The sequence below is a fragment of the Lissotriton helveticus genome, chromosome 10 (genome assembly GCF_964261635.1).
Source record: "Lissotriton helveticus chromosome 10, aLisHel1.1, whole genome shotgun sequence".
NCBI lineage: Eukaryota > Metazoa > Chordata > Amphibia > Caudata > Salamandridae > Lissotriton > Lissotriton helveticus.
Genome location: NC_136071.1, coordinates 218830139 through 218846166, shown reverse-complemented (window position 1 = coordinate 218846166; position 16028 = coordinate 218830139). Strand labels below are relative to the sequence as shown.

General features: G+C 44.0%; 1 protein-coding gene across 1 annotated transcript in view; it reads right to left on the bottom strand.

The window, feature by feature from the left end:
- LOC144786174 (voltage-dependent T-type calcium channel subunit alpha-1H-like) overlaps window positions 1–16028 on the bottom strand; it is a 1055750-nt gene that overhangs the window by 297274 nt on the left and 742448 nt on the right. Inside the window, exons 16-17 of the mRNA XM_078665169.1 lie at window positions 9779–9879; window positions 8167–8290 (exon numbers count right to left, since the gene is read on the bottom strand). Coding sequence (XP_078521295.1) covers window positions 8167–8290; window positions 9779–9879 — 225 coding nt within the window. The remainder of the gene's footprint in view (window positions 1–8166; window positions 8291–9778; window positions 9880–16028) is intronic.

Sequence of the window (16028 nt, the reverse complement as noted above, 5' to 3'; positions counted from 1 at the left end):
TAGCCTCCTACTTCACATTTGAGCCTTCCCCTTCTCTTCTTGAATTCCACAAGAAAATAAAGACCAACTCCAATTGACCAACCCACCATAGGCAGGGATAGGAACACACACCTACTAAGCACCCGGATACTCTCGACTGTGACAGTGCGCTTTACAAATACACATAACATGCAGCAGTCATGTGAAAGTCATTCCGCATGTACAAGTGTACATAGTGTACAATCGCACTGGTAAAAATGCCTTCAGGTTACTGCAGTTTTCTTTGTTTTTCTCTACAAGGAAATTATATTCCCCAAGAGAAAACACTTCCCCCCACACCCCTACCAGGGTTGATGATTTTCCCTTGTTATTCCATCCTAAATAGGGATTTAAAAGTTATCTTGTAAAAGCAAAATGTTCAATCGTTTTTCGGTGGGATTGAGTCAAAGAATGTTTTGACTTAAAAAACTTTCAAAGATGTCTCTCTCCTGGCACGGACACTCGCCAGTCATAGAGTAATGATTTTACTACTGAATATCAAGTCTATGAATATCGTGATACAAAAACATTGTGAACAATATGTCAAAGATCAAAGTATCAAAAGGTAAGGGCATATAGGGGAAATATAGGCTTACTATTCCTAACTGCACAACTTTGTACCTTGAAGATACATATGTAGAGTCACGGTATATAGATATGGAGTTAGGTAAAGAAAATCCATACTTACATTATGATATTGTGGATTTGATGTGTTGTCCTCAATATTTGTGTACCTCGATATTCTACCTTCGATATTTAAGGAGCATACCTTCATTAGGATTTACACATGTAATATTACATCATAGTTGTATGAAATTGAGGTAATAGTTAAGATGGTGAGTACCCACCTCAAATAATAACCATAATCTTTGTCAGGGTGAGACCTTAATGTCATTAAATAAATCTGTAACAACAAGGGGTGGTGATGGACAGAGTTTCTGAATTAAGCAGAATACTCTCACCCAGTCAAGAGATCAGGGCTAGATCCAACACCGTTTTTTAGCTCACTGCACCATCCCAGTTCAGAACCTGGCTATATGCAAATTAGTCTGTATCTGTCCCAGTGCATGATGGGAACAGGGCAAACCAAACTAATTCTTACACTGGGAAGGAAACAAGCTTCCGGGGACCGGTTCCTGGCATTTCAGCCGTCGTCGGCCCGGCTTGCTTGAATCCTGATGGTGCAATGAGCAAGGGACTCACATCTGAGTATACCCTTCCACGCTTAGGGTGGACAAAATATTTAACAACAAGGGGTGGTGATGGACAGAGTTTCTGAATTAAGCAGAATACTCTCACCCAGTCAAGAGATCAGGGCTAGATCCAACACCGTTTTTTAGCTCACTGCACCATCCCAGTTCAGAACCTGGCTATATGCAAATTAGTCTGTTCCTGTCCCAGTGCATGATGGGGACAGGGCAAACCAAACTACCAAGCCATTTCTTACACTGGGAAGGAAACAAGCTTCCGGGGACCGGTTTCTGGCATTTCAGCCGTCGTCGGCCCGGCTTGCTTGAATCCTGATGGTGCAATGAGCAAGGGACTCACATCTGAGTATACCCTTCCACGCTTAGGGTGGACAAAATATTTAACAACAAGGGGTGGTGATGGACAGAGTTTCTGAATTAAGCAGAATACTCTCACCCAGTCAAGAGATCAGGGCTAGATCCAACACCGTTTTTTAGCTCACTGCACCATCCCAGTTCAGAACCTGGCTATATGCAAATTAGTCTGTACCTGTCCCAGTGCATGATGGGAACAGGGCAAACCAAACTACCAAGCCAATTCTTACACTAGGAAGGAAAAAAGCTTCCGGGGACCGGTTTCTGGCATTTCAGCCGTCGTCGGCCCGGCTTGCTTGAATCATCACCACCCCCTTTCCTGAATCATTTTGTCCACCATAAGCGTGGAAGGGTATACTAAGACATGAGTCCCTTGCTCACTGCTCCATCCGGATTCAAGCAAGCTGGGCCGACGACGCCTGAAATGGCAGAAACCGGTCCCCGGAAGCTTGTCTCCTTTCTGGTGAAGAATTGGCTTGGTAGTTTGGTCTGCCCTGTTCCCATGATGCACTGGGCCAGGGACAGACTAATTTGCATATAGCCAGGTTCTGAGCTGGGATGGGGCAGTGAGCTAAATAACGGTGATGGATCAAGCCCTGATCTTTGGACTGGGTAAGAGTGGTCTGCTTAATTCAGACACTCTGTTCATCACCACCCCCTTTTCTGAATCATTTTGTCCACCATAAGCGTGGAAGGGTATACTCAGACATGAGTCCCTTGCTCACTGCTCCATCAGGATTCAAGCAAGCTGGGCCGACGACGCCTGAAATGGCAGAAACCGGTCCCCGGAAGCTTGTCTCCTTTCTGGTGAAGAATTGGCTTGGTAGTTTGGTCTGCCCTGTTCCCATGATGCACTGGGCCAGGGACCGACTAATTTGCATATAGCCAGGTTCTGAGCTGGGATGGGGCAGTGAGCTAAATAACGGTGATGGATCAAGCCCTGATCTTTGGACTGGGTAAGAGTGGTCTGCTTAATTCAGACACTCTGTTCATCACCACCCCCTTTTCTGAATCATTTTGTCCACCATAAGCGTGGAAGGGTATACTCAGACATGAGTCCCTTGCTCACTGCTCCATCAGGATTCAAGCAAGCCGGGCCGACGACGCCTGAAATGGCAGTAGCCGGTCCCCGGAAGCTTGTCTCCTTTCTGGTGAAGAATTGGCTTGGTAGTTTGGTCTGCCCTGTTCCCATGATGCACTGGGCCAGGGACAGACTAATTTGCATATAGCCAGGTTCTGAGCTGGGATGGGGCAGTGAGCTAAATAACGGTGATGGATCAAGCCCTGATCTTTGGACTGGGTAAGAGTGGTCTGCTTAATTCAGACACTCTGTTCATCACCACCCCCTTTTCTGAATCATTTTGTCCACCATAAGCGTGGAAGGGTATACTCAGACATGAGTCCCTTGCTCACTGCTCCATCAGGATTCAAGCAAGCCGGGCCGACGACGCCTGAAATGGCAGAAACCGGTCCCCGGAAGCTTGTCTCCTTTCTGGTGAAGAATTGGCTTGGTAGTTTGGTCTGCCCTGTTCCCATGATGCACTGGGCCAGGGACAGACTAATTTGCATATAGCCAGGTTCTGAGCTGGGATGGGGCAGTGAGCTAAATAACGGTGATGGATCAAGCCCTGATCTTTGGACTGGGTAAGAGTGGTCTGCTTAATTCAGACACTCTGTTCATCACCACCCCCTTTTCTGAATCATTTTGTCCACCATAAGCGTGGAAGGGTATACTCAGACATGAGTCCCTTGCTCACTGCTCCATCAGGATTCAAGCAAGCCGGGCCGACGACGCCTGAAATGGCAGAAACCGGTCCCCGGAAGCTTGTCTCCTTTCTGGTGAAGAATTGGCTTGGTAGTTTGGTCTGCCCTGTTCCCATGATGCACTGGGCCAGGGACAGACTAATTTGCATATAGCCAGGTTCTTAGCTGGGATGGGGCAGTGAGCTAAATAACGGTGATGGATCAAGCCCTGATCTTTGGACTGGGTAAGAGTGGTCTGCTTAATTCAGACACTCTGTTCATCACCACCCCCTTTCCTGAATCATTTTGTCCACCATAAGCGTGGAAGGGTATACTCAGACATGAGTCCCTTGCTCACTGCTCCATCAGGATTCAAGCAAGCCGGGCCGAAGACGCCTGAAATGGCAGAAACCGGTCCCCGGAAACTTGTCTCCTTTCTGGTGAAGAATTGGCTTGGTAGTTTGGTCTGCCCTGTTCCCATGATGCACTGGGCCAGGGACAGACTAATTTGCATATAGCCAGGTTCTGAGCTGGGATGGGGCAGTGAGCTAAATAACGGTGATGGATCAAGCCCTGATCTTTGGACTGGGTAAGAGTGGTCTGCTTAATTCAGACACTCTGTTCATCACCACCCCCTTTTCTGAATCATTTTGTCCACCATAAGCGTGGAAGGGTATACTCAGACATGAGTCCCTTGCTCACTGCTCCATCAGGATTCAAGCAAGCCGGGCCGACGACGCCTGAAATGGCAGAAACCGGTCCCCGGAAGCTTGTCTCCTTTCTGGTGAAGAATTGGCTTGGTAGTTTGGTCTGCCCTGTTCCCATGATGCACTGGGCCAGGGACAGACTATTTTGCATATAGCCAGGTTCTGAGCTGGGATGGGGCAGTGAGCTAAATAACGGAGATGGATCAAGCACTGATCTTTGGACTGGGTAAGAGTGGTCTGCTTAATTCAGACACAATGATTGAAGAGGCACTTCTTCTAACATGTGTGGTGTGTACTTATGAGGTGTACACACATCATAAGGGTATTTTTAATAATGTATATTGTCAAACCAAATTTATGGGGGGCCAGGGTGGTGGCTGAAGTCGTTCGGCATTGGCTTCCAGGAGTTTGAGTCATAGGGTAGTGCAGGTGAGCAGTCAAAGCCATTTCAGGGAGGTAGCATGGGGACAAGTGCACAGAACTTAAAGGCCAAGAGACAGCCACAATAATGAATTGTTTAGGTCAGTTCATATCATTTAACTAAAATAAAGTACTTTAATGTCATAGTAAGACGAAACACTACACATTTCAATAGTTACAATTACAGAACTGTAATGTCAGTTTTCAGTAAGGCAGTATATCCCTCCTTTTTGTTGGTATTGCAGTTCTAGTGTCTCTGCTGGTGCTGTTCGCGTACCCAATCTCGAAGTGGTGGCTTCTCTTCTGTTGGTGTTGTGCCAATGGCTTTGTGCTGGAACCAGTACCGCCGTATGGTGTCAGCATTGCAGGCCTGCACTTCCTTGGTTGTTTTCAAAAGTGGCAGCCTCTGCATTCAGGTGCAGACAGATACATGCCCATGATGATGTGTCAGTAGCAGTTGTGGCCTCTGGTTTGATCAAACTTTCCACTTCAGCAGTCATGCAGCTCCTCTTCCTGACATCTACAGTGGCAGCACCAGTCTCTCAGGTTCACAGTGGAATGCCACATGACATGGTGATGTGGATTCTGGTGAGGTCTTCATGCTATTCACAGAGAAACTGCAAGAGAGACTGGGGGGCACCCAGTTGCTCTGCAAGCTTCCCAGCATGGGTCTTTCTACGTTTTGATCTCTGTGGTGCCTTCTCTGGGTGCTCCTCGTCCCAGGAATCTGCTAGGCTTCCTTCCTGGACAGTTTCCCCTCCTGAAGGACCAGGCAGACTCCTTCCCTATCCCAGCAGGCAAGCATGCTCCCGTGCACCGTAGGCAGACCCATCAACTCCTCCAGCAGAAAGTGCACACTTCAGAAGCACACTTCCGCTCTAGTTAGACAGTAGCTCTTTGAGAACTTTTTATTCTTTGGTCAAAAAGAACTTGAGAATGGAATGAAGTGGTGTGGTTTGGATACCACTTTTATATACATATTTTCCAGACAGGGATTGTGGACCGATTATCTAAGGCTTCTGAAGTGATTTGGTTTATTTTCAACTGTCATTTCCTGGCTGTTACTCAGACACAGCCTTTGTGCAAGGTGATGGTTCTCACAGCAGGAAGCAATAGGGCTGGCTCCAAGCTGGGGTATCCAAAACATGAGTATAATGGAGTGTGAGATCTTGGAACTGCTCTGCCATTAGCCTTCCCAAGACAGCAGTCAGAGACAGACAAAAGGGCAGGCCCTGCCAGGAAACTTTTTCACCTTGAAGAACAGAAACTGCAGGGCCATCCCTCACCCTCATTGCTACCATCTATTCAGCAGCCTTTTTACTAACATGGTCCTCAGTGAATTTCTAAGCAAAGGATTGACTCAATTCTTCTTCACTTCAGTGTCTGGTTCTCCACCCTCCATTCACACAGCAGATCAGAGGTCAGTACAAGATTCTGTGAGTTCAGATATTAGCAGAACTTCAAGCGAGAAGGGTCAGAAGACTACATTCTTCCTGACACACAGAAAAAGATCTGGGGCCAGATGTACAACCATGACAATTTGAGACTCGCAAATTGCGCTCGATTGCGAGTCACAAATTGCCATGTACAACAGTGTCTGAGACACTGTTTGCGATTCCCAATGGGGTTGCAAATTGCATGCCTCATCAATATTCATGATGCACTGGCAATTTGCGACCCCATTGGGTATGGCAGGCCCTCCCAGGGGTGGTGGCCTGCTGGGCTCAGCAGACCTCCATGTCTAGGAATGCTTTTAAATAAACCAGTTTTTTGTTTTAATGCAGCCCGTTTTCCTTAAAGGAAAACGGGATGCATTTAAATAAAGAAAAAACAGAAACGTTTTCGTTTCATTTTTTAAGGGCAGGTAGTGGTCCCTGGGACCACTGCCTGCCCCTAAAACATATTTTCCCCTGCATTTGCAAAGGGGAAGGGGTCCCCTGGCGACCCCTTACCATTTGCTAGTGCATTACTACCCTCTTGAAGGGGGTGGAAATTGCGAGTGTTTTGCAAGCGCAATTGCGGTCGCAAAACATTCATACATGGGGTAGCGAGTCCCAATTAGGAAGGGACGCCCTTGGAACTCCCCTTCCTAATTGTGAGTCTCAATTCCTATTTAGCGAGTCACAAATAAATTGCGACTCGCTAAATAGGAATTGTACATGGCACTTTTCCTTTTTGAACGCGCAACCGGGTCACTAATCCATTTGCGCATGCAATTTAGGGTCATACATCTGGCTCTAAGTCACACTAAAGATTCACAAAACATGTTACGATGCTGCCATCACCACTTTTTGTGTCTCATCACTGTCATTGACCTATGCCCACTGCTTTGTTTGCCCCTCCAGTGACAGACAGCTTCTTGACTGCTCATTACCAGGGACAGGCCTAGGCCTCTGTGCACATGCAATGCCAGTTTCACATGCTGTTGGGCACTCAGAGCAGACGTTCACACCCATTTACTGCGCAGGAGACACTCCTCAACACACCCACACACTAACACAAACACACACTCACACACATATCAGTTGGGCAGTAAAAGGGTTAATACTGTAACTGCGATATTGTGCTAGAAAACTGAACAGTTTAGAAGTGAACTGGAGAGCTAATCCTTGCATAATTGCATGCTCACATCCATTGTCGGTTGGTAATGTTTTATGTTATTATCATGTGATATCAACTGAGATAAACTTGATGGGAAATAATACAATCAATAGAAAAAAGGTGTAGCTTCAGTCCAGTTCACAGTGGGCTGCTGTCAACTTCACAAACAAAAATCCACTAACATCTCTATGTATTTTGAATGCTCCACAGGATGCTGTAAGATCATTGCTGTGTGTAATTTAAACCAATACAAGTGTCTAAGTACATATCTGTCAAAGAAAAGGGTGCAATTAATCCCCAAATGTATGTAATGGTCCTGCTCACACTGGCCTGGGGTTCCTTTATTGGTATTACAGTGTGAAAAGCAATCTTTAGGACTATTTGGATCAGATGCAGAATTAACTATAAGAGTGTCAAACAGAATTGCAGCAGCCCTATCAGGTGAAGGCTCCTTGCAGACATAATGTGGCAGCTATTTTGGAAATATAAAGGATAGTATTCCAAGATAGCCATCCCTCACTGCTGACCTTACCAAGGCGTACAGCGCAACTCTACAGGCACTGGCAAAGCCAAAAGCTGATTGGCAATTATCTTGAAATGTTATCTTCGATACTTCCAAGACAACTGCTGCATGCATATTGGTGCAATATGGCAGCCATCTTGTAATAGAATAATAATAATATTTTGTATACTTATTGTTATAACATTCCAAGATGGCCAAGCTTCCCAAATGGCAGTTAGAGTGACAGCCATCTGGGCATCATATAAAATCACAATCTTGGACAGGTTTCCCCCCACTATTGGCTTTACCAATGCCTGTGCTGAAGTTCTACAAGCATCAGCATCAGCAAAGTCAACACAGGCAATAAATAAGCATCTGCTAAGCAAGACTGGTTGGATTTGTAAATGCTTGTTACATCGTGTGAAGGGTGCTGGGAGCTTTAACTGGGTGGTCAGGAGTCCCAGGGGAGCAAAACAGGATCTTTCCCACTGATCCAACCAATCAGGTATTTTATCTGTGTCCTGTAGAAGCCTAATCCAGAGAAGCATACCTCCTTTTGCTCTAGAACCCAGACAACAATCTAAGGAAGATGTGGGATTAAGAGTTTCCTCACCGTGCTATTAGCGTGAATATCAGGTCTCTCCATGGCGATCGTGATACAGTTTAAGAAGATGAAGACCAGGACCACATGGTCAAACATTTTGTGGGTGATAACCTTCTGACACATAGTACGAAACCTATGCAGAAAGGAAAAAAGGGGGAGGAAGAAGGACAGATTAACAAATGGATACTACCATCCTAGCATGTGACATAAATACAGAGCTCCATCTTCTGTTATTTCTAGCAGTCAGAGACTTTGAGCATAGTGCAAGCCTATTACTGTTCCAAATCAGAGTCTACTGTAGCTGTCAATAGAATACCAAGACATATGCAAGGAATGTGAACTTTTACTTTGTTGGCTTCCCTGACTAAGTCAAACTAACTTTGTTCTTCAGTTTATATAATTTGCTACTCTTTAGCATCATAAAGGAAAAATTAGATCATAGCAGATGGGCTCCTGGGGCTGGCTAGTTGGCAGAAGCCTTACTTCTGCACACTTGATGGAAGAATTCCCACCTAACTTAAAGTTCACAACTGGAGTAGAGTTTTATTTTTATCTTAGAGAACAAGACAGTGGCCCTTATGAGCAAGACGTTTTCTCTCTGATATTCCCTGCTTGAGCCATGTTTGACATGCGTGGTAGACCCTTGGAGGAAAAATCTGCATCAGGAAGGCCAGGCTAAATAGGGCAGACTGATTGATGCATCCAGGCCAGGAGTCCCGAGGCAGGTGGGCTGCCACAATTATCTGGCTGCAGACACCTTAAACAGAGGCTTCTTAATTAAGGTGGTCAATTACCAGTTGCCTAACCTCTAAATTAGACAGCGGTCCACAGGTGTAGTGTACAAAAAACCCACTGAATAGTTGAGGGCCAGATCCCTGCTAGTTTGCAGTGGGGCTTGAGTTCAATGGGAATCTAAAGGGGACTTAAATTTCTTAGCTTAGTACTGTAGTACTTTTGAGTATGTAAATGTAAATATGTAAATTCAGTATTCGTAAAGCGCACACCTACCCGGAGGCATCCCGGCGCTGGGGGCCGTTGGGAAGATTAAGTGAGCTATTGCCCACAGTCACATGGTGCTGGGCAGACCCCTGCCACCAGAGCCGGGGATCGAACCGTGAGCCCCAGCGTCTGGTGTCAGTCGCCCTGGCGATCCATTTCTCTACTTCATCCAAACCGGTACATTGTGAACCCATTTGCATCTCCTTCCTCTAGAAACTTGTCTATAATTTGTTGGCTGTTTTTTAGTAAACATGTTCATAGAGTGTTCCATATAATGTGTATTAGTTTAGTGCAATATTCTTAATTTATAAGGAGAGCTGCTGTTTTAAATGTTTCCTTGTAAGCATTTTTCACTGTGTACCCTTTCCCCCAAAAGTTAATGTTTGAAAGTGCCTTGGCTGTTGGTGCATTAAAGACAGCACCTGTACAGTGTAACAATAAAGCATGGAAAAAACACCAAATGAAGTTAGGCGGAAGAACCATCAATTTAAGAGCTGTGCTTACTTGCTTTAGTCCTATATTTGAAGAGGGTGACAATGCAGGAGATGGTAATGGGAATCTATTGTTGTGTTTTATTTTAGGGATATTGGGGACACAGAGGGTTTATCAGTCAATGTCTTACCGGTTCTGAGGGGAAAACAAGTAGAGTGACCAGTCCTCATGAGTCTTGCACCATTCTGGCTTGTATGGCTCCAGAATCTTCTGAATCCTAAAACAGAAACTCTGGGGGAGAGAGAAAGGGCACAAGGTGAGATCTATTTCAAAAACGGCTAAAAGGACTTAACTATATAGTGCTTAGTGCTACTTGTGCTAAATTTCCATTTGCAGTATTACACCTTTACAATGCCTAGCGCAGCAAGCGCTGTATTTGACCTGCGGACAATAATATAGCCTCATAGCCCGCCGTAGCGGGCTATACCTGCTATTAAAGGCCCGCTGCAGCGTTAAAGTCCCGAGCCGAAGGCGAGGGACTTTAACAAAGAAGAGGGTCTTTAAAAGCCGGTATAGGCCTCCTACAAAGGGCTATAGGGCTATTAGAACATTCTACCACTAGAGGGCAGAATGTTCGAACAAGTAAAACAAAGCCTTCAGGGAGCGCAAGGGGATTGAAATCTCATCAGGCTCCCTGAAGCCTTTGGTCACAGTCAGAGCTGTGAACAAAGAAGCATTGGAATGTTGGAGCTCCGGGCTTATACCAGCCATTACAAGCCCGGAGCACTCCATTGTTTTCAAAGGAGCTACCAACATTCCAATGTTCTAATAGCTGTTAATCATCCTCAACCCAGTTACTGCCCCAAGCGCGAGTTGAAAGCACATAATAATAGGGTGGGAGGGTAAATAAAAGCTGTTTTTGCCCTGCATGTATGGGCTACGAGATTATTAGCATCATCTTCCACCCAAAAAGGGAGTGGAGCGGAAGTAGGAGGTGTCTCGCCTCAGAATCATAGGAGAAAGAAACCATTGTTTCTCGAATGCTACTGCTGCCTGCTGAATTAATATGGCTGCCTGAGTTCCTTCCCTTGTTTTGCTAAAAGGAATTCTAAGCCTGATTGCCACAGAGAAGTAGAAAAAAATAAGTCACTTTATTTAGTTTTTTTTTCTATTTTGCTCTAGTAGAGGAGGTCAAAGATGCTGGACACCTGTGTCTAAAATGGCAGCAGGAGAAGGGGACAAAAGATGCACTGCAGTAGAATGAAGTTGTTTTGTCCCCTTAATAATGGGTATAGGGCCTGCTGGGGGCGCAGGGGATGTATCCACCACAGATTTTGGAGCTGGGGTTACACAGGGGACAAGGGTGGGGCGGACAAGGGTGGTTGGGACAATGGGGACAAATAACCCTGAAGTTTAAAAAGAGAAGGCCATGCAGTCACTGTTTAAACTTCATTCGCCTCTCAGTGCATTAAAATCATGGGGACGGAAAAACAAATGACGTCTAAATGGGCTGCTGACTTAAATTCAGCATGGCTCTTTTCCTGAATCCAAGCACTAACAGACCTTCAGATCCTCTTCCCTACCAACCTCCTGTGCTTCAGCCCAGGCTGATGCAGCTTCCATGACACTGATGATGCTTATCTGAAGTGTGTGCTGGACTGTGGTACTTCACGGGTCATTTAAAGGTCTTTTAAAAGTAGAGGAGGCTTTGTTTTATTTCAATTGCTTATTGTGCCCCTTGTGGTCTTGTGCCCTCTTCAACCCACTTGCAAAGTGTCAATTAAAGATTTGGTGGGGGAAGATACACAAGGATGAATGTCTCCATTAGGATTTCTCTCCCCATTGACAAATACACTGTAGTAGTACCTTGTCACACTCTAAACCACTACAAAGGAGCGGTTATGCATGTTTAAAATATAAATGAGCAAGACAGTAACATTGTGTTATATTGGCATTTCTATAGCACATCCCTAACTCTTGTGAGTCGCAAGGAACTGGTACATAAATATCTATGACAGAATATAAATGTCAATTACTTTTTATTTCTATTTTCTTATGGTCTTGAAACTATTCATAAGGCACTATTCACACAGAATCGTTAATGAAAAAAGTCATATTCTGTCATCAGGTTCAATAAATGATTTTATTTCATGGTTCAGCTCTCTATGTCCATCCGCTCATCTCATTCCAGAGAAATTGTTCCCTTTTGTAAAGTGTATTGTGGGTGCTGTAGGCCCTGTTGCACTGTGATGGGCATTACACATTTTCCTTCTCTATCTCTCCCATACCTTTTCACCTCAAATATAGGCACAGGAGCAGCAAAATAACAGGGTAAGAGCACAACACTGATCATCACTTGCCACATATATGCAACCTTTGAGAGCTAAACTGGTACTAATGAGGTTTGCCTGTACAGTGTTAGGATTTGTAAACAATGACAATGCAATGAATGAATACCATCACAAAAAGTGTCAGATTATGCATCATATTTAGCTTTTTATTGCTGCATAATTTAGTCAATGCTGTCACATAATTTGGTCCTCCCTGGCACATAACTGCACTGTCCCTAACCATGGACAATAACTGCATGTAAAATATACATGCAGACCTCTTAAATTAAAAATAAATGCCATCTAAACTAAGCTGTGGAAAATGCATTGTTCTGAGAGTAAAGCTCAGTCAGTTAATATTTAGGTGGGCGAGACAACAAATTAACCTGGCGATCCAAGCCACAGTCGAGCCAAAAGTGTTGGTTGGCTTCCAGAGCCAGTTCACAAGCTGAGCCCTGGAATTGTTTGCCATGAAAATAATACACCAAACATCACTTGAAAAATATAATAATGTCTTTTCAAAATTCAAAAACGTGTATTTTTTTAAAATGTGGAAGCTTTGCATTAACACGTCACAGCGCTGCACTGAAACGTATTTATTAAAAGTGATAGTTTTTAAACATGAGCTTAGCACCATTATTGTCCTGACAGTTGCATGTGAATCATTTATGCAGACCCCGTTCTTATAAATAGAGTATTATTATAGTCTATTAAATTAAACATAATAGGTTTCATACATCTGGTATACTGCACTCATGTATATGAAGTGCTTTCATGTGCAATACTGAACAAAAGGTAAATGGGTAAAGTAAAACTTTTGCCTAAGATCACACAATGGTTAAGTGGAGACGCCATGATTAATCAAGGTTTTCTGGTTTGGCGTTGTACAAACCAGCCACTATATTGGTATGTATTTGTCTCTCCTTTTTACCTCAAATATTAATGTGTTGTTTGTTACCTTTTTGTGCATAAGGGTAGAGTGAGGGTGGTAGGCAGAAGGCACATGAAAGCTCGGCTCGCTATGGGCTCAAGGTTCCAACGATCTGAGACAGACTTCAGGCTCGAGCCTGCTTGAGCTTTCTTTCAGTGGCTCACACACCTCTAGATTAATATGGTTACTTCAGATAGCTGTATGTATAACTGCTTAGAGCACTGGGGACTAGTGACTTGTGTTTCTGTAAAATACAATTTTTAGTACAACACATTTTGACTATATCTAGTACTAACCTTTCCAGGACTTGTAACAACCTAAGAGTGCCTTTTAAAAATAATAACTTTCTGACAAAAGGAAGCTTCTAATTATTCTATGAATTAAAACCCGTACTGGCTCCATAGAATACATTAGATTTGCTTATTAACCAAGCATCACCCACACTCATCTTGTTCTGCATATTTCACTAAACTACATTTTTGTGAGCATTACACAAGTCCTCATTGTTACAAACATCTCATCACATATGGTAGTCTGTGTCTCACAAACCAAGCTTTATGCATTTGTATGACCTGTCACACAAATACTGCATCTTGATTTTGCAAAGTTATTACTCACATACACGCACAAACACACACACACAGATGCACACACACACACACACACACACACACACACACACCATCTTGTTTTTTTAAAGCATCTCACATACTAGGCTTTATCAATTTGTTTCTTTCACTACAGGTTTTTTTTACATTTGTAAAGCATCCATCGCCAATGCACACGCACTCTGTGTCTCTCATTTTGTGAACATCTCATACAAAAGGTGTATTTCATGTCATGTTTGTCTAGATATTAAGCTATTCAGTTTGTGAGCACTGCACACTCCTTGCATCCATCTGCACTAACTCTTCCCACAGATTAGATAGCAAAGGTTTGACGTTTTTTATTTAATGTGCTTTAGATTTTGTGCTGTGTTGAGTGCATACAGTGCCTGAATCTCCACCTTCCAGCCACTGGAGAACAAGCAATACACTTCAACTGTCTAAGGTAGGATCCTCACCCCCCCTTCCACAACTGTGCAATACTAAAGAAAATGGCAGCAGAGTTATATATCGAAAATATGATTGACCAGGAGCACGCCGTTTTTTAACATGAATACTAATCACATTTCATGGTTCCACATTGCTCACAGCACTGCAGTTATGGTGGGGTAGGCTCTAATGAAAATGACCAGAGATAGCCCTTGGATAAATGCCACTGGTTAAGAGCCCTGTACAGATTTTAATGCAGTGCTTATTACATCATACTTTTATTAAAAAAAGAGAAGCTGGGATTAGAAATATTACAGTTCCTTGACTAAAACGTACCCACAGGATCACATTTAGAGGAAGAATGCTTTCTGCTAATGCATGTGAATTGGCAACTGCAGGTCTGGTCAAGGGTTTCTTAATAGCATTATTCTAGGTGTTTTAATTCTTCTAGAGGCCTGAGGTGGTAGGTGTTTCCCGAGTGATGGATATTGTAAGAAATTACGTTTTTTATTAAGTGGGTTGAAAAAAAAGCTTCTTAAGGAACAACCACAATCATGGTCAGGGTGGACCACAAAAGTCACTAAATTAACCTGCTCTTAACTCTCTGATAGCTTGGCACAAAAGCAGTTAGGCTTAGAGGCACTGTATTAAGTATTTATGCAGCCCATAAACAGTAATACAGTCAAATAAAACACAAGAAAACCCCACAACAATCTAGAAAAAAGCGTAAAATGCAATAAATAAAATGTGACCAAATTGATAAAAATCCAATCAGTAGTATCGGAGAATTTTAAAGGTTTCAGTAAAGATAGTACCAAGAAGCAGAAAGATCTAACTGTGGGTATTTTGTCACTACACCAGGACAAAGACATTAGTTCAGGCCAACCACAATGGAGTGAGGGCTGGATACAGAGACCAGGTTAGTCCCGCTGAAAAAGATGACCGTCTCAAAGTCCTTTGTGCAGAGCTCAAAACTTCAAGATTCCACAGGAGGAGTTCATCTAATTCTAGGACCTGAGGAGGCACGACTTGGGGATAAGGAACTCACTCCAACAGATGCCACAGGGCTCAGGCACGTCCAGGCAGGGCCAGTTGCAGCAGGTCAGTTGGGCAGTTGCAGGGAGGCCCCTGGAGATGGCTGTGTTCCTGTTGCACAGAAAAGGAGGTTAGCCACCTGGCCATTAGAGCCACTCTGGCAGTCCTCTCTATTTCAAGCAATAAGGCACACCTCAAGAAGCAGGGTAGTCAGTCCTCTAAAGAACAAAGCAGGCCTCAAGCAACACAGCATTCCTCCGGGAAGCAAGGCAGGCATCAAGCAGCAGCGCAGTCCTCTGAGCAACAAGGCAGGCCTCAAGCAGCGTGGCATTCCCCTCGAGTACAAGACCATCTTTCTATAGTCTTCCACAGGTCCAGAGTGTACTGAAGAATTGGTCTGAGGGTACAATATTTATACTAGGGGCCAGTCTTTGAAGTGGGAGAAACTTCTAGACTTTCCCCACATCTGGTTCTGTAATTTCCTTCCTCCCCCAACCCAAGCTGAAAGGAGACTGGAGTGACAATCAACTGGTGTCAAATTATTTGTAAGTGTGCTGAGACCGCCCCTTTGAAATGTAATGGGGCGAGGGAACGGCTCCGCACCTCCTGTCCTGCCAACGCCTAGTCCCCCTCTGCTTCACTGTCTGAAAGGAATACACTAAGACATACTGTCAATTATGCCCATTCATGTGATCCAGGGCACAGGCTTAGGGCACCAAATGGTTAGGACAAGAAAACATCAGCTTTCTAAAAGTGCCATTTTTAGAATTGTGAGTTAAAATCCAACTTTATCACTAAAGAGGGTTTGAGATTACAATTCTTTATACACCAAACTCGACCTTCCTACCTGTTTCTAATTAAAAATAATCACTTTTGGAATGTAATAAGGTATCCCCTGTGATGTATTCCTATAGGTTCTGAATCGATCCCCCTATTCCTGACCCTATTCTGGTTAGCAAACTAACAAGTTAACTAAGTAATCAGCCCATGAGGCAGAAAAACCCCATGATGCAGATACCGTTATCTGACGCAGTCACACTACGGCACAGGAACGTGTTATCTGATTAGGTCATAACGCTTGCGATCTAATTAGACAAGCGATATTCCTCC